Here is a 27,391-nt window from a genome sequence, read left to right on the forward strand (position 1 = left end):
TTTGTTTCTCCTGTCTTTTAACATTATCTAGCATGCACTGTCTGCCATGGGTCCTTAGGCACAGTGCACCAATCTCCCTCCCCCAGTGTCAAACTTTTCAAAAGATAGGGAAGAGGATGGCAACGTTGCGATGAGAACTGTAAACTATCTTTCCAAAAGAGCCCAGTGTGTAGTCATTGCCGCGAGGTGCCGGCTGGTGGCACCGAGCAGCCTGGGCCCAGAGCGGGAGTCGGGCGGACAGATCCGGGCGGGGCAAAGCCGGGCGGGGAAAGCTGGGCTCGTCCCGTCCCGGCCCCGCCCCGACCCCGGGAGCCCGATACCGGTTTCAGAGTCCCGGCCGGCGTGCGCGCTCTTCCTGGCGGCTGCGCAGGTAAGTGGGACCGGGGTGGGGCCACGTGACCGGGAGAGGAGGACCCGGCGGCCCCCGGCCCAGGTGTGCGGGGACTGAAGGGTGCCCGCGCTCGGCGCTCAGCCTGCCATAGCCCGCGGGGGAGGCCCGCGTCCCTCCGGGTTTCGCTCTGCGGACGCAGGTGCGGCCGAGCCGCCGTCCTTCCGGGCGCGGGGCGGGGCGCGCACCTCGGGGCGATCTCGGTGCTCCTTACCTGGGAGGTCTCCCGGCTTAGTTTCGGCCTCGTTGGGGCGGAATCTCCAAAGACAGTGGGTTTCAGCCAGAAACGCGAAGACGAACGCCTAGCCGGCGCGGGCAGAACCGAGGACACAATGAGATTTGTGGGACCGGGCGCCCAGAGGCTGGCGCGGGGGAGACCCCACAGCGAAAATGCTCGGTACCCCCGGGCAGTCGTGGGTTAGTTAGAACCGCGGAGCCTTTCCCGACCCCTCGGAAGCGCAGAAGTATCCGAAATCTACCCGTTTCTTGGGTCCCGCAAAACTTTTAAGCCAGGTAAACCGGTGGTTCTGTTTGTGTAAAGGTGACTAGGCATGATTCCTGTGACACTTTGCTGGGGGAGCCATTTCTCCTGCCACTGCCGCGGCTTTCCAAGATGAGTGTCCAAGAGTAGAGTAAGGGTCCGGGGCCTGAGCAGGACAAAGACACACGCTGCCACGACCTGCGGGACCAGAACGAACTCTCAGTGACATCCTGAAAGATATTAGGGGTATCCAGATATTTAAGATGTAATGAAATACAGCTAACCATTCCCTTCTAAAAATCACATTATCTTGCTTTTCCACAACTCTTTAATAATTGCTTGTTTTTTCTTTAAAAATGGATAAGGTGGTTTGATTCAAATAAGCCACTTCACAGGTGAAGAGTTAAATCCATTACAGTGAATCGTATTTTTACCAGTGAGTTGAATTAAGCATAGCGTATCCTGTAAATGCTGTGTAAAACTTGCTAAAATCATTTGTTGTGCTTTTGCTTCTACATTTCTTAGGAATGTGTTTCAAAAACTAGAGTCGTAATAGCATTTCTAGAACGTACACTTTTTTAGAGAAAGAGAAAGGTACAAAAATAACTGATTGTTACAATATACAGAGCCGCTTTGCATTGGGCACCCTGCTGGGGCCATCACAGTTAATCTTCTAAGGTCGGAGTGCCCTATTAGAAGACCCTGGGTTTCCACCCCATTCCCTTGTCTCCAGTCTGTACATACCCTCTGTGCCTTGCTTGCCCTCTTAACATCTCTACCCGGATTTTTAACGCATCTGAAACACTCTTCAGTCTGCTGCTCCCCAAGGCTAAGCTGGAGGGGTGGAGAATGAAGTATAGCTAGATAAAATGATCAGATGTCTGGAGTTTACTTCAGAGGACTCTATTGGCAGAAGAAATAGTATGGGGAGTATAAATGAAACAAGTTTGGCCATAAATTGATAAGTGTAGAAGCTGGATGTGGGTACACAAGGGTTCATAATGCTATTCTTTCTACTTTTTATTATGTTTGAAAAATTCTATAATAAAAATTTTAAATACCTGTCTAGCATTTGACCTCTTCTCACGATCTCAGTGATCCATTGGATTATTTCAATGGCCTAGCCAGTCTTCCTGTTTTACCTCTTGCCTTCTGGAGTGTACTCTCAACACAGCATCCATAGTGATACTGTTAAAACAAGTCAAATCATGTCACTCCTCTATTCAGAATCCTCCAGTGGCTTCTCATCTCACTCCTAGCAAAAGACAAAGTCCTTTCTTTCCAGTGGTTTTCAAGGCCCTACATGATTCAGATGGCCTCAGTTCTACTATTCACCTTCTTACCCACTTTGCTGCTGCCACAGTAGCCTCCATGCCTAAATATTTCTTGAACATACCAGGCACTCCTGCTTCAGGGCATTTGCACTAGCTGTTCCATCTGCCCGAACATTTGTCCCTGGTAATCGCCTGGCTTCCTCCTTCACCTTCAGTTCTATACTCAGATATCCCTTTCTCTATGAAGATTTCCCTGGCCACTCGGTTTAAGATTGTAACATCCTGTCCCCATTGCAGTCTTTACCCCATTTCTCAACTTTGTTCTTTAGCATACTGTATATTTCATTTATCTATCATCTGTCAATCTGCCCAGCACTCCCCCAGTTAAAGCATCATGAAGGCAAGGATTTCAGTCTGGTTTGTCCACAGTATACCTTCAGCATGCCTGGTGCAAGGCAGGTTAAATGAAGGGTCTTCGTTTTCCAAAGTAAAATAAAATAAAGCCTTAGGAATTTCCAAATTGTTCAACAGTATAAAGATGGGGTTATCAGACCAGGTGCAGTGGCTAATGCTTGTAATCCCAGCACTTTGGGTGGCCAAGGCAGGAGGATTGCTTGAGCCCAGGAGTTCAAGACCAGCCTAGGCAACATAGTGATACTTAATGTCTACTAAAAATTTTAAAGAATTAGCAGCCGAGCCTGGTGGCTCACACCTGTAATCCCAGCACTTTGGGAGGCTGAGGCGGGTGGATCATGAGGTCAGGAGATCAAGACCATCCTGGCTAACATGGTCCCTATCTCTACTAAAAATACAAAAAATTAGCCGGGCGTGGTGGCGAGCGCCTGTAGTCCCAGCTACTTGGGAGGCTGAGGCAGGAGAATGGCGTGAACCTGGGAGGCGGAGCTTGCAGTGAGCCGAGATGGCACCACTGCACTCCAGCCTGGATGACAGAGCGAGACTCTGTCTCAAAAAAAAAAAAAAAAAAAAGAATTAGCTGGGTATGGTGGCATGCACCTGTAGTCCCAGCTACTCAGGAGGCTGAGGCAGCTGGAGTGCTTGAGCCAGGGAGATTGAGGCTGCAGTGAGCTATGACTGTGCTCCTATGCTCTGGCCTGGGAAACGCAGTGAGACCTTGTCTTGAAAATATTAAATAAATAAACAAAACAATAACAAAAAAGATGGGGTTATCCATTTTAATTTTGAGACCTTCATAGTATCAAGTACAATACCATGTGCCCAGTTTAAGTCTTCAATAATGAGACTTGGCAGGGTGTGAATGAAAAAAATTTTTTAAGTCTTCAAGCAAAATACTTATAAACAATTTGAGAGAGAAATTCAGCGTACCTTAAAACTAGTAGTTAATTCACAAATGGTTTCCTTCTTTCTGTATATGGGTGCAGAGCATTGATTTCATGAATCAACAGGCTTAGTAAAAGTGCATTTTCTATGCTTTATTTTTGAGGTGGGTTGAATACCTTCTGAGATACTTGAGTCTATCCTTGGGAACAGTAAATCACCTGAATTGCTCTGGAAAGAGTAATAGTAATGGTAATTGCTGTCATTCTCTATTGTGGCTTGGGGGAGCCTTAGCCTTTGGTGATGTTGTCTCTGAGATTCAGTTTTTTTACATCTAGTTTCAATTGTTAATGTTTTAGACTGGAAGAAGCAAGTCCTCTAAAATGACTTTGTTGATTTAGGAAGGGGAAGGGCTGTGCACTCCCTGCGTTTTAACAGACTGCCTCTCCTAGGCTATTCCAAGTGAAAATGAAGAATATTTGCTGACCCATCAAATTTCGCTACACTCAAACTCTTAGTATTTTGATTTAGATGTTTGAGGAAATGACTCTACTTGGGAGTGTGTTCACGTTCTGTTTTGTTAAAGTTTTGTCACTTTTGTTCTTTATTTTATTGTTTAATAGGGCTCACAGATAAATTAGATATACAAATATTTCATTTTTCATTTCTTTTTTTTTTTTTCTTTTTTTAGAGACAGAGACTCGCTGTGTCACCCAGGCTAGAGTGCAGTGGTGTAATCATAGCTCACTGTAACCTCAAACTCCTGGGGTCAGGTGATTCTTTCCTTCACCTCAGCCTCCCAAGTAGCTGAGACTGTGGGCACAGCACCACACATGGCTAATTTTTAAAAATTTTTTGTAGATACAGGGTCTCACTATGTTGCCAGGCTGGTCTTCAACTCCTGGTCTTAAGTGATCCTCCTGCCCTGGCCTCTCAAAAGTGCTAGGATTACAGGCATGAGCCATCATGCCCAGCCTAAGATTTTAAATCTTGATTGCACTTAAAATGGCATAGAATGATGACTGTATCCCTGGGTAATATAATTGTTTAAAATATACAAAATCTATAGTTTTAAAATATACTTTTTTTTTTTTTTTTTTTTGTTTTGAGACAGGATCTAGCCCTGTCACCCAGGCTGGAGTGCAGTGGCACAGTCTCGACTTACTGCAACCTCTGCCTCCTGGGTTCAAGCGGCCTATACCTCAGCCTTCTGAGTAGCTGGGATCACAGGCGCATGCCACCACACCTGGCTAGTTTTTGTATTTTTAGTAGAGATAGCATTTCACCATGTTGGTCAGGCTGGTCTCAAACTTCTGACCTGAAATGATCCGCCTGTCTTGGCCTCCCAAAGTGCTGGGATTACAGGCATGAGCCACTGCGCCCGGTCTCATATTTATCATTTTTGTATATCATAATAATTAGACATGATCCTGTTGGTCTCCTAAATACTTTTTGCTACTACATGAATAAAATCAGCATCATTGAGAGGATAAGTAACTAATCATAAGTGATAACTTTAAATTTGGCCACAGGTGTGAAAATCACAAATGTCGTCAAATGATGGAAGATCCAGGAATCGGGACAGGCACTACGATGAGGTCCCAAGCGACCTGCCCTATCAAGATAGCACCATAAGAACCCACCCAACTCTTCATGACAGTGAGCGGGCAGTGAGCACTGATCCCTTGCCACCACCCCCTCTCCCATTACAGCCACCATTTGGCCCAGACTTCTACTCAAGTGACACAGAAGAACCAGCTATAGCGCCAGATCTCAAACCAGTAAGGCGCTTTGTCCCCGACTCCTGGAAGAACTTTTTCAGAGGGAAGAAAAAGGACCCCGAATGGGATAAGCCGGTGTCTGATATCAGGTACATCTCCGATGGAGTGGAGTGTTCACCACCAGCCTCTCCAGCAAGACCAAACCACCGTTCGCCCCCCAACTCCTGCAAAGATCCCTACGGAGGGTCAGAAGGAACCTTTAGTTCCCAGAAAGAGGCTGACGCAGTGTTTCCCCAGGATCCCTATGGATCTCTAGACCGACACACACAAACAGTTCGAACATACAGTGAGAAGGTGGAGGAGTATAACCTGAGATACTCCTACATGAAGTCGTGGGCAGGCCTGCTGAGAATACTGGGTGTGGTGGAGCTGCTTTTGGGGGCCGGTGTCTTTGCTTGTGTCACAGCTTACATTCACAAGGACAGTGAGTGGTACAACTTGTTTGGATATTCACAACCGTATGGCATGGGAGGCGTTGGTGGACTCGGCAGTATGTATGGGGGCTATTACTACACTGGCCCTAAGACCCCTTTTGTACTCGTGGTTGCTGGATTAGCTTGGATCACCACCATTATTATTCTGGTTCTTGGCATGTCCATGTATTACCGGACCATTCTTCTGGACTCTAATTGGTGGCCCCTAACTGAATTTGGAATTAATGTTGCCTTGTTTATTTTGTATATGGCCGCAGCCATAGTCTATGTGAATGATACCAACCGAGGTGGCCTCTGCTACTATCCATTATTTAATACACCAGTGAACGCAGTGTTCTGCCGGGTAGAAGGAGGACAGATAGCTGCAATGATCTTCCTGTTTGTCACCATGATAGTTTATCTCATTAGTGCTTTGGTTTCCCTAAAGTTATGGAGGCATGAGGCAGCTCGGAGACATAGAGAATATATGGAACAACAGGAGGTAAGTGATTTCATAATCCCTCATTTGTGTGTGTATGTTTGTTTTTTCTGTTATTTATTTGCTCCCTTGTTAAAAAATGTATAGTGCTCAAAACAGAAAGCTTTCATAGAAATCTTTTCTTTCTTTTTTTTTTAATGATCTGAGATTCAAAAGTCCTAGTGCAATATCTGACATGCTTTGACTGGGATAACCCACTCTGGTGTTTGGCTGTTATATAACATTGCAAATAGACACCAGATGTGTAATACATAGTTTATTGGCTGCATTATTGTGTCTGTCTGAAGCTTAAGAGAAAGATACAGCTACTGAATTTTTGCAAAGAAGAAGAATATACTCAGTAAAATAAGTGTCTCATCATTAAAGTAAGTTTGAGAACAATCTTAATTCTTTAATAAAAACTCCTAATTTTTCATTTAAATGTTATGATTTACTTTCTCCCAGTGAGTTGAATAAAGCCAAATAAGAATATGGTAAACCATGTTTGATTTTTTTAAGTATTGAGAGATTGAATTGTAATGAATATACTCTGAAAACTTGCCCAGTGGTTTTGATAATTTGTCTTTATTTGAGGAAGACGTATGGTCCAAAATGAGAATGGAAGTCCTACATTGTTTTTATATTTCTAGAACTTAATAGGATAGTAATGAGAATAAATAATAATGAGAACAATAAGAAGAATAAAATAATAATAACTGAAGGATGAGATAAAAGCCCTACCTAAAATTATTTTGGTTGAACAATAGCAAATGTTAGAGTATGTTCCACTGGCTACATTATTCTCTGAAGTAAGTTGATATTTTGCTTTCTTCCAAGGAGATGTGTGTAGTTGACTCTCCTATGCCACTGAAATTTTCAGTATTTACCTTAAATTTTTTTGTAATTTTAAGTTAACTATATTATGAATTTTTGCTTTTCCACTTTTCCTAAGACTTCTTAGATACTATACAATTGCACATGGTATATGTTGGGCAAAACTATAAATAAAAATTAAATCCTGTCCTTATAACAGCACACACTGACATATGTATTTTGTTTTTAATCTTTTGCTTGAATCTGATGCATAACAACAAATAGCCCTTAGGTTTTAAAATTTTTTTAATTTTTTTTTTTCTTTAGAGATGAGTATTTGCCATGTTGTCCAGGCTGGTCTCAAACTCCTGGACTCAAGCAATCCACCTGCCTTGGCATCCCAAAGTGCTGGGATTACAGGTGTGAGCCACCATACCTGGCCCAACTTTTGTTTTTTTTAATTTTCATTTCTTTTTTTTTTTTTTTTTTTTTTGAGATGGAGTCTCACTGTGTTGCCAGAGTGCAGTGGCACTGTTGCAGGAAGTCAGGGACCCCGAACGGAGGGACAAGCTGAAGCCATGGCAGAAGAACATAAATTGTGAAGATTTCATGGACATTTATTAGTTTCCCAAATTAATACTTTTATAATTTCTTACGCCTGTCTTTACTGTAATCTCTGAACATAAATTGTGAAGATTTCATGGATACTTATCACTTCCCCAATCAATACCCTTGTGAAGTCCTATGCCTGTCTTTACTTTAATCTCTTAATCCCGTCATCTTCATAAACTGAGGAGGATGTATGTCGCCTCAGGACCCTGTGATGATTGCATTAACTGCACAAATTGTTTATAAAGCATGTGTGTTTGAACAATATGAAATCTGGGCACCTTGAAAAAAGAACAGGATAACAGCAATGTTCAGGGAACAAGGGAGATAACCTTAAACTCTGGCTGCCTGTGAGCCGGGTGGAACAGAGGCATATTTGTCTTCTTTCAAAAGCAAATAGGAGAAATATCACTGAATTCTTTTCTCAGCAAGGAACATCCCTGAGAAAGAGAATGCATCCCTGAGGGGAGGCCTCTAAAACTAGCTTTGGGGATGGCTGTCTTTTACAATCATAGATAAGGGATGAAATAAGCCCCGGTCTCCTGTAGCGCTCCCAGGCTTATTAGGATGAGGAAATTCCCGCCTAATAAATTTTGGTCAGACCGGTTGTCTGCTCTCAAACCCTGTCTCCTGATAAGATGTTATCAATGACAATGCATGCCTGAAACTTCATTAGCAATTTTAATTTCGCCCCGGTCCTGTGGTCCTGTGGTCTCGCCCTGCCTCCATTTGCCTTGTGATATTCTATTACCTTGTGAAGCACGTGATCTCTGTGACCTACACCCTATTCGTACACTCCCTCCCCTTTTGAAAATCGCTAATAAAAACTTGCTGGTTTTACGGCTCGGGGGCATCACGGAACCTGCCGACATGTGATGTCTCCCCCGAACACCCAGCTTTAAAATTTCTCTCTTTTGTACTCTTTCCCTTTATTTCTCAGACCGGCCGACACTTAGGGAAAATAGAAAAGAACGTACGTGAAATATCAGGGATGAATTTCCCCCAATATCTGGCGCCAGGCTGGAGTGCAGTGGCACAATCTTGGCTCACTGTAACCTCCGCTTCCCAGGTTCAAGCGATCCTCCTGCCTCAGCACCCCTAGTAGCTGGGATTACAGGCACATGCCACCATGCCCAGCTAATTTTTGTATTTTAGTAGAGACAGGATTTCGCCATGTTGGCCAGGCTGGTCTTGAGCTCCTGACCTCTGGTGATCCATCCGCCTTGGCCTCCCAGAGTGCTGGGATTACAGACGTGAGCCACCGTGCCCAGCCTTAGATTGTCTTTTTACACCTAGTGGAATGGGAAACAAATCGTTTTGTTGTTGATGGTTTGTTTTGAGGAAGGGTCTCACTCTGTCACCCAGCCTGCAATACGGTGGCACGATCATGGCTCACTGCAGCTTTGACCTCCCAGGCTCAAGCAATCTTCCCACCTCAGCCTCCCAGGTAGCTGGGACTACAGGCATACACCACCACACCTGGCTATTTTTTAATATTTTTTGTAGAGACAGGGTATCACTATGTTACCCATGCTGGTCTCGAACTTCTGGGCTCAAGCAATCCTCCTGCCTCAGCCTCCCAAAGTGTTGGGATTATAAGTATAAGCCACTGTGCTTGGTGGAAAAAAATAGTTTTATAACAAGTACCTACATGTTATACAAAGAACTTTGACGTGTCCATGTGCTCTCTCTATATATATATTTTAAATTTTTTGTAGAGACGGGGTCTTGCTATGTTGCTCAGGCTGGTCTCAAACTCGTGGCCTCAAGCAATCCTCTCCCCTCAGCCTCCCAAAGTGCTGGGATTACAGGCATAAGCCACCGTGCCTAGCTTGATTGTCACAAAATAATTTATCTTGCTAGAATTCTACTTAGATTCAAGTTATTTCTAAAAATTTATCTTAGCACTTTAAGCATATTTCTTACATTTTTGTTTTTTTATGTAACAAACCTTCACATGTATTAAATTTTTGTTTCTTAAAGTTACAATTTATTTCTTAAATGTACATCACTGTGTACAAAGTAAAAAATGTTAATTCTAATCAATATGAAATCCAGATAGTGAAACACATACTTCCTTATAATTTTATGCTAGTTGTGTAAGTTATTAAATCTTAATATTTAAAAATTCTATGTGAATAGAATGATCAACGTAATACTTTTATTTCTTCTTCCTTTCTCAACAAAAACTTGTCTATGAGACTTCATAATGCCTAATTAGACTTCAGTCACCTGATGTTGAAAGTTGTGCCTGTCTGTACGTTGCTATAACTTCCTAAAGGTTAGAAGATGTAATGGCCTAGGGATTTTTTTCTATTAATTTTATAGAGTAATTGTCCTAACTCTTTAATCATGCAAAGTAATGGGAGGCAAGAATAAATAAAATTTGAGGGTAATTCAGAGTGGTTTATCTAACAGTTTCCACCATCCCCATATTCCCTACTCCCCTCTAGGCCCCTGATTGACAGGGAATTACAGTTATCCCTCTTCTCAGTTCTCCACTGGCCCTTCAAAACCTAGGCAAAAAGAGGATGAGAAACACCCATCAAGTAGAGGATCGACCTATTAAAATTGAGATTGAGCTATAAATGCAAATGGATGAATATTTGCAAAGTAGCTTCACATGCGTTTGAAAAACTATTCGAACTCTTTTTATTCCAGATAAATGAGCTATCATTGTCATCGAAAAGGAAAATGGTAAGAATAAAGTTTACTTCACATTATACTTTAGATTTGTTAATACTTTTCTCTTAGGTCTATTTATCTACATAGTAGTTTCATACATCTATGAAATGTAGCTATTGGCCAGGCGTCGTGGCTCACACCTGTAATCCCAGCACTTTGGGAGGCTGAGGAGGGCGGAGCACTTGAGACCAGGATTTCAAGACCAGCCTGGCCAAAATGGTGAAACCCCGTCTCTACCAAAAACACAAAAATTACCTGCACGTGGTGGCACACGCCTGTAATCCCAGCTACTCCGGAGGCTGAGGCACGAGAACCACTTGAATCTGGGAGGTGAAAGTTTCAGTGAGCCAAGATCACGTCACTGCACTCCAGCCTGGGTGGCAGAGTGAGACTGTTTAAAAAGAAAAGAAAGTGTAGCTATTACATCGAGTTCATATTAGGACTTTGAGCTTTTTTCCAGATACTAAAAGGAACAAATTAAACAATCATATCTATAGCTTCTTTTAATTTTGTTAGATGAAAATTTATGCAAGTAAACAAACCAACATATGTTTGAAATTTAATTATTTTTTAAATGAAAGTGATTCTCCCAAACTTTCTTCACTTGTATTTAAAGTTCTGTGCTGTTCTTTGTATCCTTCTCACCTTGCTTTCAGATGCCAAATTTTTTACTACACTGACAGGACAGTTAAAAAAGAAGTTAATAATACTTTTTTTTTTTTTTGAGATGGAGTCTCACTCTGTCACCCAGGCTGAAGTGCAGTGGTGCTATCTCAGCTCACTGCAAGCTCTGCCTCCTGGGTTCACACCATTCTCCTGCCTCAGCCTTCCGAGTAGCTGGGACGACAGGTGCCCGCCACCACACCCAGCTAATTTTTTGTATTTTTAGTAGAGACGGGGTTTCACCGTGTTAGCTAGTTTCACAAGGTCAGGATGTTCTTGATCTCCTGACCTCGTGATCCGCCCACCTCGGCCTCCCAAAGTGCTAAGACTACAGGCGTAAGCCAGCATGCCCGGCCAATAATACTTTTTTTTAAAGATGCCAAATTTTGTAGTGTCAGGGAATTTCTATTCCACAGTTTACCAGCTGTGTGGCAGTAGACAAATTATTTAACTTTTCTATGCCTTCATTTCTTCATCTGTGAGATTGCAATAATAATAATTCCTACCTCAAAAGTTTGCTGGGAGGACTCAGTGAGATGCTGTTATCATTATTTACATATATGTAGTAATTTATTTTAATAATCATAATTTTACCCTCATTGAAAATTTTACCCTCATTTTTTGAGATACTGGACATTATTATTATTTTTTTTTTTTTGAGACAGAGTCTCGCTCTGTCACCCAGGCTGGAGTACAGTGGTGCAATCTCGGCTCACTGCAACCTTCACCTCCCAGGTTCAAGCAATTCTCCTGCCTCAGCCTCCTGAATAGCTGGGATTACAGGCGCCCGCCACCACACCCAGCCAATTTTTGTATTTTTAGTAGAGACGGGGTTTCACCATGTTGGTCAGGCTGGTCTCGAACTCCTGACCTCATGATCCACCCACCTCGGCCTCCCAAAGTGCTGGGATTACAGGCGTGAGTCACCGTGCCCGGCCTGGACATTAGTTCTTAACAAGGAGTTGAGAATTCAATCTTTGGATTTGTGTCTCTGAAAAGAGAGCATATTTACTTGGTTGAAAATTCAAAAGGGTCTGTCACCCAGGGTGAGGGCAGCCACAAACTCCTGGGCTCAAACAATCCTCCCACCTTAACCTCCCAAGTAGCTGGGACTACAGGCATGCACCACCATGCCAGTTAATTTTTAAATAATTTTTAGTAGAGGAGAGGTCTCACTATGTTGCCCGGGCTGGTCTTAAGTGATCCTCCTGCCTCAGCATCCCAAAGCACTGGGATTACAGGTGTGAGCCACCTCACCCAGCCAGCAAGTGAGCTTTAGAATCAGACAATCTAAATTTGAATACTAGGTCAGCTACTTACTAGCTCTGCGATCCTGGGGAAATTGCTTACTTTCTCTGAACTTCAGTTTCCTGTCTGTTGTTTGGTCTAATACTAGGGGGTGCCTTCTTATTTTGTGTTTTAATTAATATAATTTTTAAAAGCAAATAAGACCACTTTTAAAAGAAATCATAGATATAAGATAAGATCACATAGAGACAGCAACAAATTCTGAAGGCTGTGCTTTAAGTGCTGTACAGGTTTATATTATAAGCTAGAAAACTAGAATCTAATGTGGGCATGGAACGTGATGGTATGGGTTTGAGGTCAGAGGCCTGTGCATTATTATATCATACACTCAAAGGGAGAGAGAATCAAGAATTGGAGAAATAAATGCATACTGAAATATATAGCTAGTTCTCCCTATATCTTTTCCTTTTTTTTTTTTGTTTTTGTTTTTGTTTTTGTTTTTTTGAGATGGGGTCTCGCTCTGTCACCAGGCTGGAGTGCTGTGGCACAATCTTGGCTCACCGCAGCCTCTGACTCCCTGGTTCAAGCGATTGTCCTGCCTCAGCCTCCCTTAGTTCTCTCTATTTCTAACCTGACAGATACTCATTCAGCCCATTTTTAAGTTGAAAAGTTTAATAATTATATTCATAACATTATTTAGACTAGTTTTTGCTGGAAGCAAAGAACGGTCATGTTACTCTGGGGCACTGGACCATTTTCCCCCTTCCTTTGACATGTCTGTCATCAAGAGTACTGTCTAAGAGTACTTTCCTGTGCTGGAGCTTAATGCAGTCTTCCCACAGAAGCCTAACGAGGATTTAATTCTTTGTCTCATATGTGGTTTTAGATTTCTTCCCAATAGAGAACAGGTGCAGTGGCTCACACCTATAATCCAAGCACTTTGGGAAGCCAAAGCAGGTGGATCTCTTGAGGCCAGGAGTTTGGGACCAGCCTGGCCAACATGGTGAAACCCCATCTCTACTAAAAATACAAAAATTAGCCAGGCATGTTGGTGCATACCTGTAATCCCAGCTACTCGGGAGGCTGAGGCAGGAGAATGGCTTGAATCAGGAGGCAGAGGTGGCAGTGAGCCAAGATCGTGCCACTGCACTCCAGCCTGGGTGACAGAGTGAGACTCTGTCTCAAAAAAAAGTTTTTTCCCAATAGAGTTTTCCAAACTGATGATCAGGAAGGTTCATCCAAAAAGAGCAGAAAAAAAGTTAAGACCATAAAAATAAAAAAAAATTAGGCCGGGCATGGTGGCTCACACCTGTAATCCCAGCATTTTTGGAAGCCAAGGTGGGTGGATCACCAGAGGTCAGGAGTTTGAGACCAGCCTGGGCAACATGGCAAAATCCCATCTCTACTAAAAATACAAAAAATTAGCCAGGTGTGGTGGCGCAAGCCTGTAATCCCAGCTACTTGGGCGACTGAGGCGAGAGAATGACTTGAACCTGGAAGGCGGAGGTTGCAGTGAGCTGAGATCGAGATCATTACCACTGCACTCCAGCCTGGGCAATAGCGCGAGACTGTCTCAAAAATAAATAAATTAAGTAATTAAAATAAATTTAAAGCAGATGAAATGTCTACATGGAAATATTCTGATTTCTTCAGGCTCCCTTTCTATATTAAAAGGTAAGTCTTAGAATTAGGGATGGGCAAGTAAGAAAAATGATTAGTTCTTCCTTAAAAAAATTTTATGTAGAAAACAAATTAATGATGGACCCTCTGCCCAAAGCAGCTTTGACCAGGAGATCTAAGATTGATGCTGGGACTGCTGCTGAGATCCAGAGGATCAACAAGCTCATAGCAGCTTCCTCAGCACCATGAGATCTGGATTGTTAAACATTTAGGAGTTAAACCATGTGTCCATATGGGGGTCAAAAAAGAGAAAACAGAAGTTAAAGAGAAATAGAAATTCATTTATTCAAGCCAAAAATCTCCCCCTAAAGTTTAATACCATTATTCATTTTCAAGACTAAATATATAGGAATTCATTAGGATAAGAAATGGCATCGTAATCAGCAAGAAATACAGCAGAATAAATACTAACTTCAGAATGTGTTGCTTAAAAATATCCTGGCTTAATTTCGTTTCCTCAGGGTACTCTGCTCACCACTCATGTTTTTGCAGATTTGGAGACCAAGTGGCGACGCATGCTTTCTGCATCTAGGTGATCTGGCTTCTGTCCCACCTAGAGCCATGGTTGGAGAGCTTTTCCTTTTCATAACCTTCCCCTAGGGCTGATTAACAGCCTCCACACCTAATCCAATCTAAAGGGTGTGCTATTTGGTGAGTTAAAGTGTTAGTGGTTTTTAGAATGAGCTAATATTAAACCAAAGCCAGTTTCAGGGTAAGGAAATCAGAAAACAAAGGATTTTTAAAGCTTCCTGGCAAGATGAAGATTAAGGTTTTAAAATCCTGTTTGGTTTTTTATTTGTAGTGAAGTAGAGGCCCTCCCAAGCCACTCTCAGTTTAGTTCAGCAAGCATTTCTCGAAGACTTAAGGGGTCAGTAGAGGGGAAGGAGGTTACTGCTCCAAAGAGGAATCATGTTCCCAAGCACGATCTTACTTTCCAGTAGCAGTATGGCATTGCTTGCCCTGTCCATCACAAGCTCACTTCTAGTGTGCTACTAGAACTTCATGTAACTTTAGGATATGAACAATATACATTTAAGTTAACAGGTTTCTTTATGTTATTCATTTAAAGTGTCAATGAACCAGGCCGGGCACCGTGGCTCACACCTGTAACCCTAACACTTTGGGAGGCCAAGGAGGGAGGATAGGTTGAGCCCAGGAGTTCGAGGCTGCAGTAAGCTATATGATCTCGCCACTGCACTCCAGCCTGGGTGGCACAGCGAGATTCTGTCTCAAAAAAAAAAAAAAAGTATCAATGAACCAAATAGTTCTGGGTTATTTATTTATTTATTTGTTTGTTTGTTTTTTGCGACAGGGTTTCACTCTGTCACCCAGGCTGAGTGGAGTGGCATGATCACGATTCACTGCAGCCTTGACCTCCTGGGTTTAAGTAATCCTCCCACCTCAGACTCCCAAGTAGCCTGGACCACGGGTGCATGCCACCACACCCAGTTAATTTTTTTATTTTTTGGCCAGGCATTGTGGCTCATGCCTGTAATCCCAGCACTTTGGGAGGCCGAGGTGGGTGGATTGCCTGAGCTCAGAAGTTCGAGACCAGACTGGGAAACATGGTGAAACCCCATCTCTACTAAAATACAAAAAATTAGCCAGTCATGGTGGTGTGCACCTGTAGTCCCAGCTATTCGGGAGGCTGAGGCAGGAGAATTACTTAAACCTGGAGGCAGAGGTTGCAGTGAGTCGAGATCGTGCCACTGCACTCCAGCCTGAGCAACAGAACGAGACTCTGTCTCAAGAAAAAAATATATTTTTTTAATTTTTTTGTAGAGACAGGATCTCCCTATGTTGCCCAGGCTGGTCTCAAACATCTGGGCTCAAGCAATCCTCCTGCCTTGGCCTCCCAAAGTGCTAGGATTACAGGAATGAGCCACTGCACCTGGCCTAGTTCTGGGTTTTATTTATTTATTTATTTATTTTTGAGACAGAGTCTCGCTCTGTCACCCAGGCTAGAGTGCAGTGGCACAATCTCAGCTCCTTGCCACCTCCACCTCCCAGGCTCAAGCCATTCTCCTGCCTCAGCCTCCTGAGTAGCTGGGATTACAGGTGCCCACCACCATGCCCGGCTAATTTTTGTATTTTTAGTAGAGACAGGGATTCACCATGTTGGCCAGGCTGGTCTTGAACGCCTGACATTAAATGATCCACCCCCCTCAGCTTCCCAAATTGCTGAGATTACAGGCGTGAGCCACCTCGCCTGGCCCAGTTCTGGGTTTTAATTGTGGCTTTTCTACTTAATAGTTACGTGACCTTGGAGAATTGACTTGACCTCTCTGAACCTCACTTCTGTTTTTAATTTTTTTTTTTTTTTAAGAGACAGGGTCTTGCTCTGATGCCCAGGCTGGAGTGCAGTGGACCATTCACAGCTCCCTGCAGCCTCGAACCTCTGGCATCAAGTGATCCTCCCACCTCAGCCTCCCAAAACGTTAGGCTTACATGTGTAAGCCCCTGCGCCTGGCCTCAACCTCACTTCTTTTCTTTTTTCTTTTTGAAACAGAGTCTTGCTCTGTTGCCCCGGCTGGAGTGCAGTGGCGCGATCTTGGCTCACTGCAAGCTCTGCCTCCTGGGTTCACGCCATTGTCCTGCCTCAGCCTCCCAAGTAGCTGGGACTACAGGTGCCCGCCACCATGCCTGGCTAATTTTTGTATTTTTAGTACAGACGGGGTTTCACCATGCTGGCCAGGCTGGTCTCGAACACCTGACCTCGTGATCCGCCGACCTCGGCCTCCCAAAGTGCTGGGATTACAGGCGTGAGCCACCGCGCCCGGCCAACTCGTTTCCTTTTCTAATCCACTCAGTGGTTACTTACAATTAAATCATCCCATATTGCCAGTACCATTACTTTCTCTTTCCATTTAAGTAGCCTTGTTCCATTTTTATCCTTGAATTTATTTTGAATTACATTTTTTATTCTTTTACGGTTAGTTGGGGTGTAAATTCTAAATAGGTAAGTTCTTAAGACTGTGTGTGTGGCATTGCATCATCCACCTTTGACATGTACACGACTGGGGCTGGAGTGTGTTTTACCTAGTGTGTATTACCATATCCCAAATGTGATTCTCTTAGCTATTACAGAAACATTCAGAACAACTTTGTGACTATAAAACATGTAATTGTGATGTGAAATGGTAACTCTTATTTCCACTTTTCTTCCTCCTGTCTTCCTCCCCATTTTCTTCTTCTTTTTTTTTTTTTTTTTTTTGAGCCAGAGTCTCTCTCTATTGCCCAGGCTGGAGTGCAGTAATGCAATCACAGCTCACTGTAACCTCTACCTCCTGGACTCAAGCAATCCTCCCACCTCAGCCTCCAAGCCTCCCAAGTAGCTACTAGCAGACTACAGACACGCACCACTGCATCTGCCAGATTTTTTTTTTTTTAAGACAGAGTCTCAGTCTGTCTCCCAAGCTGGAGTGCAGTGGTACAATCTTGGTTCACTGCAACCTCCGCCTCCTGGGCCCAAACGATTCTCCTGCCTCAGCCTCCGGAGGAGCTGGGATTACAGGCACCTGCCACCACTCCCAGCTAATTTTTGTATTTTTAGTAGAGATGGGGTTTCACCATGTTGGCCAGGCTGGTTTCAAACTCCTGATCTCAAGTGGTCGGCCCACCTCGGTTTCCCAAAGTGCTGGGATTACAGGCGTGAGCCACCGTGCCTGGCCTTAAACTTTTTATAGACAGGGTCTTGCCATGTTGGCCAGGCTGGTCTTGAACTCCTGGCCTCATGTGATCCTCCCGCTTTGGCCTCCCAAAGTGCTGGGATTATAGGTTTGAGCCACCCCACCTGATCTTCCTCCTCATTTTCTAAGAATAAATTCAGAGGGTTTTTTTCTACCTATATTTATTAACAAATCCTCTTTTTCTCCCTAACTGCAGTGTGAAATGGCCACCAGTGGTGACAGACAAAGAGACTCAGAAGTTAATTTCAAGGAATTGAGAACAGCAAAAATGAAACCTGAACTACTGAGTGGACACATCCCCCCAGGCCACATTCCTAAACCTATCGTGATGCCCGACTATGTGGCGTGAGTGTCAGTCTGAATTCTTCCTCAAGATAGATGTTGAGGGGCCCCATTTGGTCCCTTCATTTTCCAGTTTGTCTCCAAGTTAATACCCTGTGCTTAAAATCATGTATGTAAATAGTTGTTATCTGAGAGGTAATGTATTGAATTGAAGGTACAATGTGATCAGTAAGGAATAAGATAAGCTGATTTCCCATTCAGCTTCTTTTAGTGAAACAATTATATCTTTGGCTTATGTTTTTCCCCCAGGAAATACCCTGTGATTCAGACAGATGATGAGCGAGAACGCTATAAAGCTGTGTTCCAAGACCAGTTTTCAGAGTACAAAGAGCTGTCTGCAGAAGTTCAGGCCGTCCTGAGGAAGTTTGATGAGCTGGATGCAGTGATGAGCAGATTGCCACATCATTCGGAAAGCCGACAGGTTAGTGTGTGCAGCTGCCTAGGAGGAGCACTGAAATCTAGAGGATGAATAAAATCTGGCTTTTTTTTTTTTTTTTTTTCCTCTGTGAGACAGAGTCTTGTTCTGTTGCCAGGCTGGAGTGCAGTGGCACAATCTTGGCTTGCTGCAACCTCCACCTCCCAGGTTCAAGCGATTCTCCTGCCTCAGCCTCCCGAGTAGCTGGGATTACAGGCACATGCCACCACACCCAGCTAATTTTTTTCTATTTTTAGTGGAGATGTGGTTTCGCCATGTTGGCCAAAACTGACCTAGTTTAGAGGCCATCAAAGGAGTGCAGGAAGGCATGAGGCCCCAGGAATCTGGATCAGCACAGGTTGGGAAAGGCAAGCTTGTTGGGAGAAATAATGCAGAAAATCCTGACCTGTAAGGCCAGGCATGGTGGCTCACACCTGTAATCCTAGCACTTTGGGAGGCTGAGGCGGGCAGATCACCTGAGGTTGGGAGTTCCAGACCAGCCTGACCAACATGGAGAAACCCCATCTCGGCCAGGCACAGTGGCTCACGCCTGTAATCCCAGCACTTTGGGAGGCCGAGGCTGGTGGATCACCTGAGGTCAGGAGTTCTAGACCAGCCTGGCCAACATCGTGAAACCGCGTCTCTAATAAAAATACAAAAATTAGCCAGGCATGATGGTGTGTGCCTGTAATTCCAGCTACTCAGGAGGCAGAGACAAGAGAATTGCTTGAACCTGGGAGTCGGAGGTTGCAGTGAGCCGAGATCATGCCACTGCTCTCCAGCCTGGGCGACAGAGCGAGACTTCATCTCAAAAAAAAAACAAAAAAACAAAAAAAAAGAAACCATCTCAACTAAAAATACAAAATTAGCCGCACATGGTGGCGGGCGCCTGTAATCCCATCTACTCGGGAAGGCTGAGGCAGGAGAATCGCTTGAACCCAGGAGGCGGAGGTTGTGGTGTGCCGAGATCGTGCCATTGCACTCCAGCCTGGCAACAAGAGCGAAACTCCGTCTCAAAAAAAAAAAAAGCTGGGCGCAGTGGCTCACACCTGTAATCCCAGCACTTTGGGAGGCTGAGGCGGGCAGATCATGAGGTCAGGAGACCGGGACCAGCTTGGCCAACATAGTGAAACCCCGTCCCTACTAAAAATACAAAAAATTAGCCGGGCATGGTGGCGGGCGCCTATAATCCTAGCTATTCGGGAGGCTGAGGCAGGAGAACGGCTTGAACCTGGGAGGCGGAGGTTGCAGTGAGACGAGATTGTGCCATTGCACTCCAGCCTGGGCGACAGAATGAGACTCTGTCTCAAAAAAAAACAAAGAAAATCTTGACCTTGACCTGTAATCTTCGAGCCAACACCCAGTGGTATCTGGTTTGTGTGCTTTGTATGAATGGACAAGGGCTGCAGCATGTGGTCTGCAGTTGGGAAATCAAGAGGGTCCTGATGACAGTACAGGTTGAGAGACCAAGTCTTCCCATGATGTTTCCACACAATATCAACAACAGCCATTACCTGTGATTTTTAACAAGACAGGGCTTGTAAGTAACCCAATGGCAGGCCCATGGTTATTATTATCAGTGTATCCTCCAGTCCTTATCTAAAGTAGAAATATTAACCATATTACAAAAGTTAGCTTCTCCTTGGCCACAGGCTGAGCTTTGTCCTGGGCAGGAGTCCACAGGCTCATTCATTTTCCCACCGTGTCCCCATGGAAGCATGTGAGGCATTTCAAAGCCCAGTGGGCCTCTTTGGAGGCAGGTTCTCTCATAGACATGGTTGTGCACCACTGAAAAATAGTCACATGACTTTTCTGAGCCCATAAAGTAGAAATATTGCCCCAGACAATCCCTCTGGTCCTCACCACTCCTTAAATTCAGTGACAGACTCTAGATGGATGTTACAGCTCATCTCTGCCTGCATCTCCAGCACAGCAGTACTAACCCCAACAGCAAGTTTATTCCTTGTCCAGGATCTGTTATTACAGATTACAATTAAATCACCAGGTTTATCTTCACTGCTGGCAAGCATTCAAAACACAAACATACTCACGATCTCAGTATGTAAAAGAGATTGAAGAATTAAAATAGTTCAGGCAAGGGGGCTCATGGCTGTAATCCCCACACTTTGAGAGACAAGGCAGGAAGAGTGCTTGAAGCCAGGAGTTCAAGATGAGGTTGGGCAACATAGCAAGACCACGTCTACACACAAAAAAGTAAAAATTAGCAGCCAGGCATGGTGGCTCACTCCTGTAATCCCAGCACTTTGGGAGGCCGAGGTGGGTGAATCACAAGGTCAGGAGTTCGAGACCAGCCTGGCCAACATAGTGAAACCCCGTCTCCACTGAAAATACAAAAAATTAGCTGAGCATGGTGGCGGGTGCCTGTAATCCCAGCTACTTGGGAGGTTGAGGCAGGAGAATCACTTGAACCTAGGAGGCGAAGGTTGCAGTGAGCCGAGATCGCACCACTGCACTCCAGCCTGGGCAACAGAATGAGACTCCATCTCAAAAATAAATAAAAAATAAATAAATAAAAATTAGCCAGGCCTGGTGATGTGCTGTATAATCCCAGCTACTCAGGAGGCTGAGACAGGAGGATCACTTGAGCCCAAGAAGTTTTGGTTACAGTGAGCTATTACACCACTGCACTCCAGCTTGGGCAACAGAAGACCCTGTCTCAAAAAAAAAAAAAAAAAAAAAACCCAGGAGAAGGATATGGATCAGTGACAGAAAAAGTTCTCAGGCCAAGCTTTTATTTTATTAGTATTTTTATTTATTTATTTATTTATTTTCGAGACAGAGTCTCACTCTGTTGCCCAGGCTGGAGTGCAGTGGCGTGATCTTGGCTCACTGCAACCTCCGCCTCCTGGGTTCAAGCGATTCTACTGTCTCAAACTCCTAAGTAGCTGAGATTACAGGTGTGAGCCACCATGCCTGGCTAATTTTTGTATTTTTAGTAGAGACGGGGTTTCGCCATGTTGGCCAGGCTGGTCTCAAACTCCTGATCTCAGGTGATCCACCCGCCTCAGCCTCCCAAACTGCTGGGATTACAGGTATAGGGCAAGCTTTTAGAACTATAAATTACTGGCTGGGCACAGTGGCTCATGCCTGTAATCCCAGTACTTTGGGAGGCCAAGGTGGGCTGATCACTTGAGGCCAGGAGTTCGAGATCAGCCTGGGAAACACGGCAAAACCCCAGCTCTACTAAAAATACAAAAATTAGCTGGGCATGGTGATGCACACCTGTAGTTCCAGCTACTTGGGAGGCTGAGGCTCAATAATAGCTTGAGCCAGAGAGGTGGGAGTTGCAGTGAGCTGAGATCACGCCACTGCACTCCAGCCTGGACGACAGAGGGAGACTGTCTTAAAAAGAAAAAAAAACACTGTAAATTATTATATTTATTTATTTATGAGGTTTGCATTGTCTGACAATCTCTATGCATAGGTTTCCATGGATGAATGAGGGCATTGCTATAGTAATCTGTTCCCTTTGGATAGGCCATTCAACTCCTTAACAAAGTTCGTATTTATTATAAAACTTAGAAAAAAGTTACAAGGAGCCTTATATTAGCTATTTTCAAAAGTTGCATACTCTTAAACTTCTTAATCCCAACACCTAATAACTCGAAAAAGAACTTTCCAAAGGGGATGAACTTTCCAAAAAGGATGAATGTAATCATAGCTAATATGGTTATTATGTGGCAAGCACTTTATAAGGATCATTTCAAATAAGTGAACCTTCTTACAACCCTTTGAGGTCATTATGGTTTTATTTCCATTTTACCAATAAGGAAACTGAGCTTGCCGGCTGTATGACCCTAGGCAAGCTGTGTATCCTCCCTAAGGGCCTGGGGCTTGGGTCTGGTTGCATGTGGTCAGGGCCCCTTTCTCTCTTTTATCGCCTGGGCCTAGCAGATAGTAAGCCTTCAAATATTTGCCTGTGAATTGAATTTTTGTGTGTGAATGTTTTCATTATTTTCTTAGGTAAAAATTGTTTTTTGTTCTAATTCTCAGTGTGGTTTGAGATATGATTTGAGTAAATGCAAATGTTTTAAGTATACAATATATTATTTTTAGGAACATGAGAGAATTTCAAGAATCCATGAAGAGTTTAAGAAAAAAAAGAATGTGAGTAAAACAGTTTTCTTTTTCAGACTGTATTCTTATCCAGGTACATATGTGATAATTGACAGACTCTAGATTCTGTTAGCTAAAATAGTTCCTTTTTGTATTTCATGAGATGCTCCTTTTAAGGGAAAATGGCTGCTGGATGCCATTTCTTCTCATGTCTGTTCTGAATACATTTTGCTGTGTCCTGATTTAGCAACCTAGAGAAATGAGCATTGATCCGGAATTCTCCACCTGTTCCTTTAAAGAGATGAACTGATTTTACATCTTTCCAACTCTAACTTAATCTCAAAATCAGTAGAGGTGGCTGGACACTGGCTCAGGCCTGTAATCCCAGCACTTTGGGAGGCCAAGGCAAGTAGAACGCTTGAGCCCAGGAGTTTGAGACCGGCCTGGGCAACATGGCAAAACCTTGTCTCTACAAAAAAATACAAACATTAGCCGGTAATGGTGGCACATGCCCGTAGCCCCAGCTACTTGGGAGGCTGAAGTGGAAGGATCACTTGTGCCTGGGAGGCAGAGGTTGCACTAGGAGACAGTACGCCGCTGCACTCTAGCCTGGGCAACAAAGTGAAACCCTGTCTCAAAAAGAAAAAAAAATCAGTAAAGGCTGGAGAGACCGTTTATTAATATTTTCTATACTTATTACTTTTTTTTTTTTTTTTTTTTTAAGAGATGGGGTCTTGGCATGTTGCCTAAGCTGGCCTCAAACACCTGGGCTCAAGCAAATCCTTCCACCTCAGCCTCCTGAGTTGCTGGGACTACAGGCACATGCCACTGTACCTGGCTTTATCAGATATTAAAATGAAAGGTGCCTCAGCACTTTGTACTTCTGCTTGATTTTGCTGTGAACCTAAAACTGCTCTAAAAAAAAAAGTACATTTAAAAAATGTGTAGAGAGCTTAACTGTTACCCTGAGTTCAGAATCTGCTGTAGAGACTTTTGCTATGTATGATCATTTCCTGGGTGACAATGTATGTTTCTGTGTTTTTCACTGAGGAAGCCAGGAGCCAAAATAATACTTATATTTCTTTTACAGGATCCTACATTTCTGGAAAAAAAAGAACGCTGTGATTACCTAAAGAATAAACTTTCTCACATAAAGCAAAGAATTCAAGAATATGATAAAGTAATGAATTGGGATGTACAAGGTTATTCTTAACCCTTATTTGAAACCACTTTTTATTTTATTTTATTTTATTTTTTTGAGATGAACTCTCGCTCTGTTACCCAGGCTGGAGTGCAGTGGCATGATCTCGGCTCACTGCAACCTCCACCTCCCGGGTTCAAGCAATTCTCCTGCCTTAGCCTCCCCAGTAGCTGGGATTACAGGCGTGCGCCACCACGCCCAGCTAATTTTTGTATTTTTAGTAGACACGAGGTTTCACCATGTTGGTCAGGCTGGGAAACTACTTTTTTTTTTTAAATAGCAAGTTTACTATTTACTGCCTTTTTAATGCCAGCCTCTGTGGTAGAGAAGCAAGTGCTTCCCAAATCAGCTTCCAATTGTTTTAGCCAGTATGCAACATTAAAGATTTTACTCAGATGCTTTTAAACGAATTCAAATGTACCAAGGGCCTTTACTAAGAATGGAAAACATCCTGTGTTCATCTTTCATCTGTGACCAATTTCATATTCGTCTATCTCATTTAAATGTGTCATCATTTTAGAGATCGTATCCTGGCGGTGGGATGGGCAGGTGGACTGTCAATTCTGGTGCTACTTTTTCCTTTTTTACTCAGGCAGGTTCCTAGGATTTTTCTGGGACAAATTTCTCTTCCTAGAGAAATTCCTAGGGGATTTCTAAAGGATTTTTCTAACGGAAAAAGGGTGACATCTTTCAAAGGTGTCATTTATTCCCTTGAAAGGTGTTTGAATCTCAGATCAACATTTTCAGACATCCTGATCTTGGGCAAATTGCTTAATCTCTCTGTGCCTGTTTCCTCTTCTGTAAAATGGGGCTAATAATAGTCCCTTCCTCATAGAGTTGTTAGGATTAAACGAGTTACTAATATAGTAGGAACTATATTAGTGTTTATGAAGTCTACAGAAGTGTTTGTGAAATGAATAAATTATAAAGAATGAGTCTCAAGAAAAGGTCCTTAATGAGCAAGCCCAACCACTTAACCAAAAGCCCGTGTCTGGTGCCTTTCTGTTTTGTGGTGTTAACTCATGGCCTTAGCCTGATGCTTCACTGTTGCTCTGTGACCCCTGGGGTTCCACATGGCCTCCCTGTCTTTCATCAGTGTGACTGTACATCTCTCCATCTCCCCACAGTCCAGCCTGCCTTGGACACATTGAATTGTATGAATGGTATTGCTTTTTTTTTTTTTTTTTTTTTTTTTGAGACAGAGTCTCGCTCTGTTGCCCAGACTGGAGTGCAGTGGCATGATCTCAGCTCACTGCAAGCTCCACCTCCCAGGTTCACATCATTTTCCTGCCTCAGCCTCCCATGTAGCTGGGACTACAGGCACCTGCCACCACGCCCAGCTAATTTTTTGTATTTTTAGTAGAGATGGGGTTTCACCGTGTTAGCCAGGATGGTCTCAATCTCCTGACCTCGTGATCTGCCCACCTCGGCCTCCCAAAGTGCTGGGATTACAGGCGTGAGCCACCACGCCCGGCTGATATTGCTTTTCTATCCCCTTTGGACATACATGCTACAGTCCCACAATGTAGCATTTCCTTAGAAACTCCCTTTGAATTTTTGAATTTTTGGGATGCTTCATCTTTCTTTTTTTTTTTTTTTTTTTTTTGAGATGGAGTTTCACTCTTGTTGCCCAGGCTGGAGTACAGTGGTATGATCTTGGCTCACTGCAGCCTCTGCCTCCTGGGTTCAAGCGATTCTCCTGTCTCTGCCTCCCAAGTAGCTGGATTACAGGCACCCACCACCATGCCCAGCTAACTTTTTGTATTTTTAGTAGGGTTTTACTATGTTGGCCAGGTTGGTCTCGAGCTCCTGACCTCAGATGATCCACCAGCCTCGGCCTCCCGAAGTGCTGGGATTCAGGTGTGAGCCACCGTGCCCAGCAGGGATGCTTCATCTTTCTAAGAATTATCTTGGCTTTGGACTTTATTCATAAGAAATGTTTTATTTCTGTTAGTATGAACAATAGACTGCCTTAACAAAGTTTTTTTTAAAACAAAATCGTTCTTGTTGGATTTTATTCAGCAGCATCTATCATGTAGATAAATTCCCAGGTGTAGCATTACAGCTTCTGACTAATATAGCTGCCATTCAGACAATTAATGTTCAAAGAGTTTTCTAAAGTGAGAAAACCAAAGAAAAGCATGTGGAAAAGCAGCAGCTTAGAAAGTTGTGGTCACTGAATGCACTCCCTGGTTTTTATTTGTCAGTGAAATCTTTATGCATTCATTGTTAATATTTTAATTCCATGGCTTCCTAGGCTGTGCTGTGTCTGAAGGGGTAACACCTAGGGAAGCATGAGGCCCCTTATGGGACCCCCCAAATGGAACAACTTCACTTTCTCTTTTATGTATTGAGCCCTGTGTTAACATTTCACTTAAGAAGAGCACCAGTGCTTTAAAAAAAAAAAAAAGAGGTAAAATATTACCATTTTGATAGACTATAAAGAGTTAGATTCCTGTTGAAGTGTTAAGGAAATTTAACTTTGTGAAACTTGTAAAATAAAGTTTATAAACATAGCTAATCTTTGAAAAACCAATGCAGTAACACTGATTTGTAAATGTTGTGGTCAATCCCTAGGTGCATTAAAGTTTCAGTCACCTGCCGTGTGTGTGTGTGCCCTTTTATGTTTCCCTTCCTAGCATTCCTGTGTTCACTGTGCATGTTCTTGAAAATATTTTCACTTGTCAGAAAATAAACTGGAAAGTCATTGAAAACCTGTAGGTCACGATGCTCAGGTGACTCACTGTTTCTCCTTCCCCCATTATTTGCAATAATTCAAAGTCCAGGCCACTGTATTAGTTTCCTAGGACTGCCATGACAACGTACTACAAACTGAGTGGCTCAAAACAACTGAAATGTGTTGTCTCACAGACCTGCGGCCTAGAAGTCTGGAAGCAAGGTGTCAGCTGGGACATGCTCCCTCAAAAACCTGTAGGGGAGTCCTCTTCTAGTTTCTGATGGTTTGCTGGCCATGTTTGACGTTCCTTGGCTTGTAGATGCATCTCTCCAATCCTCCATTCTTGTATGGCCTTCTGCCTGTCTTGGCCGTACCAGTCATATTGAATGAGAGGCCCACCTTCTCCAGCACGACCTCCTGTGAACTCATTACATTTGCTAGGATGCTATTTCCAAGTAAAGTCACGTTCTGAGGTACTGGAGGTTAGGAACTTCAACGTTAGCTTTTTGAGAGGCCACAGTTTAGCATGTAATAGCTACCTTTGGCAAGTTACAAGATTCAGCAGGAAAAGTACTTCCCTGTACATTTTCTTTCTTCCATATGATTTTTTCTTTTATTTTTTGTGATGGAGACTCACTCTGTCACCCAGGCTGGAGTGCAGTAGTGTGATCGGCTCACTGCAACCTCCGCCTCCTGGGTTCAAGCTATTCTGCCTCAGCCTCCCAAGTAGCTGGGATTACAGGCATTCACCACCACACTCACCTAAATTCTATATTTTTAGTAGAGACGGGGTTTCATCTTATGTTGGCCAGGCTGTTCTCGAACTCCTGACCTCAAGTGATCTGCCCGCCTCGGCCTCCCAAAGCAATCCCCCTGCCTCAGCCTTTCAAAGTGCTGGGATTATAGGTGTGAACCACTGCACCCAGCCCTTCCATATTATTTTAACATGTATTCTAATTTGGAAATTAATATGAGGATATGTCAGTATATCTAAAACTTGAAAAAAGTATATGCCAGTTATACGTCAAATGCTTTTATTGTGCCAGATATGTTAGCATTAAAGATACTGAAATCAGTGAAACAGGTAGAGACTTTGGGGGTGGTAATGAAGTACATATTTCTAGAAATTGTTTCTGATATTCAGATGCACCGACGTTTGAAAGATACAACACAGGAAAAGT

General features: G+C 43.4%; 1 protein-coding gene across 3 annotated transcripts; it reads left to right on the plus strand.

Moving 5' to 3' along the window:
• The first annotated feature begins 78 nt into the window (after positions 1-78).
• Positions 79-26,135, plus strand: MARVELD2 (MARVEL domain containing 2). Of its 3 annotated transcripts, none has more exons than XM_002815625.6 (7): positions 79-370; positions 4,972-6,135; positions 10,195-10,230; positions 17,695-17,843; positions 18,090-18,261; positions 22,333-22,383; positions 23,423-26,135. In XM_002815625.6, the coding sequence occupies exons 2-7, from the start codon at positions 4,987-4,989 to the stop codon at positions 23,543-23,545; spliced, it is 1,680 nt and encodes a 559-aa protein (XP_002815671.2). In that variant the 5' UTR covers positions 79-370; positions 4,972-4,986; the 3' UTR covers positions 23,546-26,135. The 3 variants fall into 3 exon arrangements, with proteins under 3 accessions (XP_002815671.2, XP_002815670.2, XP_054411586.2); XM_054555611.2 differs by lacking the exon at positions 79-370 and adding an exon at positions 407-901; XM_002815624.6 differs by lacking the exon at positions 10,195-10,230.
• The last annotated feature ends 1,256 nt before the right edge of the window (positions 26,136-27,391 follow it).

This window comes from Pongo abelii, chromosome 4 (assembly GCF_028885655.2).
Source record: "Pongo abelii isolate AG06213 chromosome 4, NHGRI_mPonAbe1-v2.0_pri, whole genome shotgun sequence".
NCBI classification, from domain to species: domain Eukaryota; kingdom Metazoa; phylum Chordata; class Mammalia; order Primates; family Hominidae; genus Pongo; species Pongo abelii.

Excerpts from the sequence above, each read along its gene's own strand:
- MARVELD2 (XM_002815625.6), top strand. The coding sequence starts at position 4,987 with ATGTCGTCAAATGATGGAAGATCCAGGAATCGGGACAGGCACTACGAT. Across the intron at positions 17,844-18,089 it reads GTGATGCCCGACTATGTGGC|GAAATACCCTGTGATTCAGA; the intron begins GTGAGTGTCAGT and ends TTTTTCCCCCAG. Across the intron at positions 18,262-22,332 it reads ATCATTCGGAAAGCCGACAG|GAACATGAGAGAATTTCAAG; the intron begins GTTAGTGTGTGC and ends TATTATTTTTAG.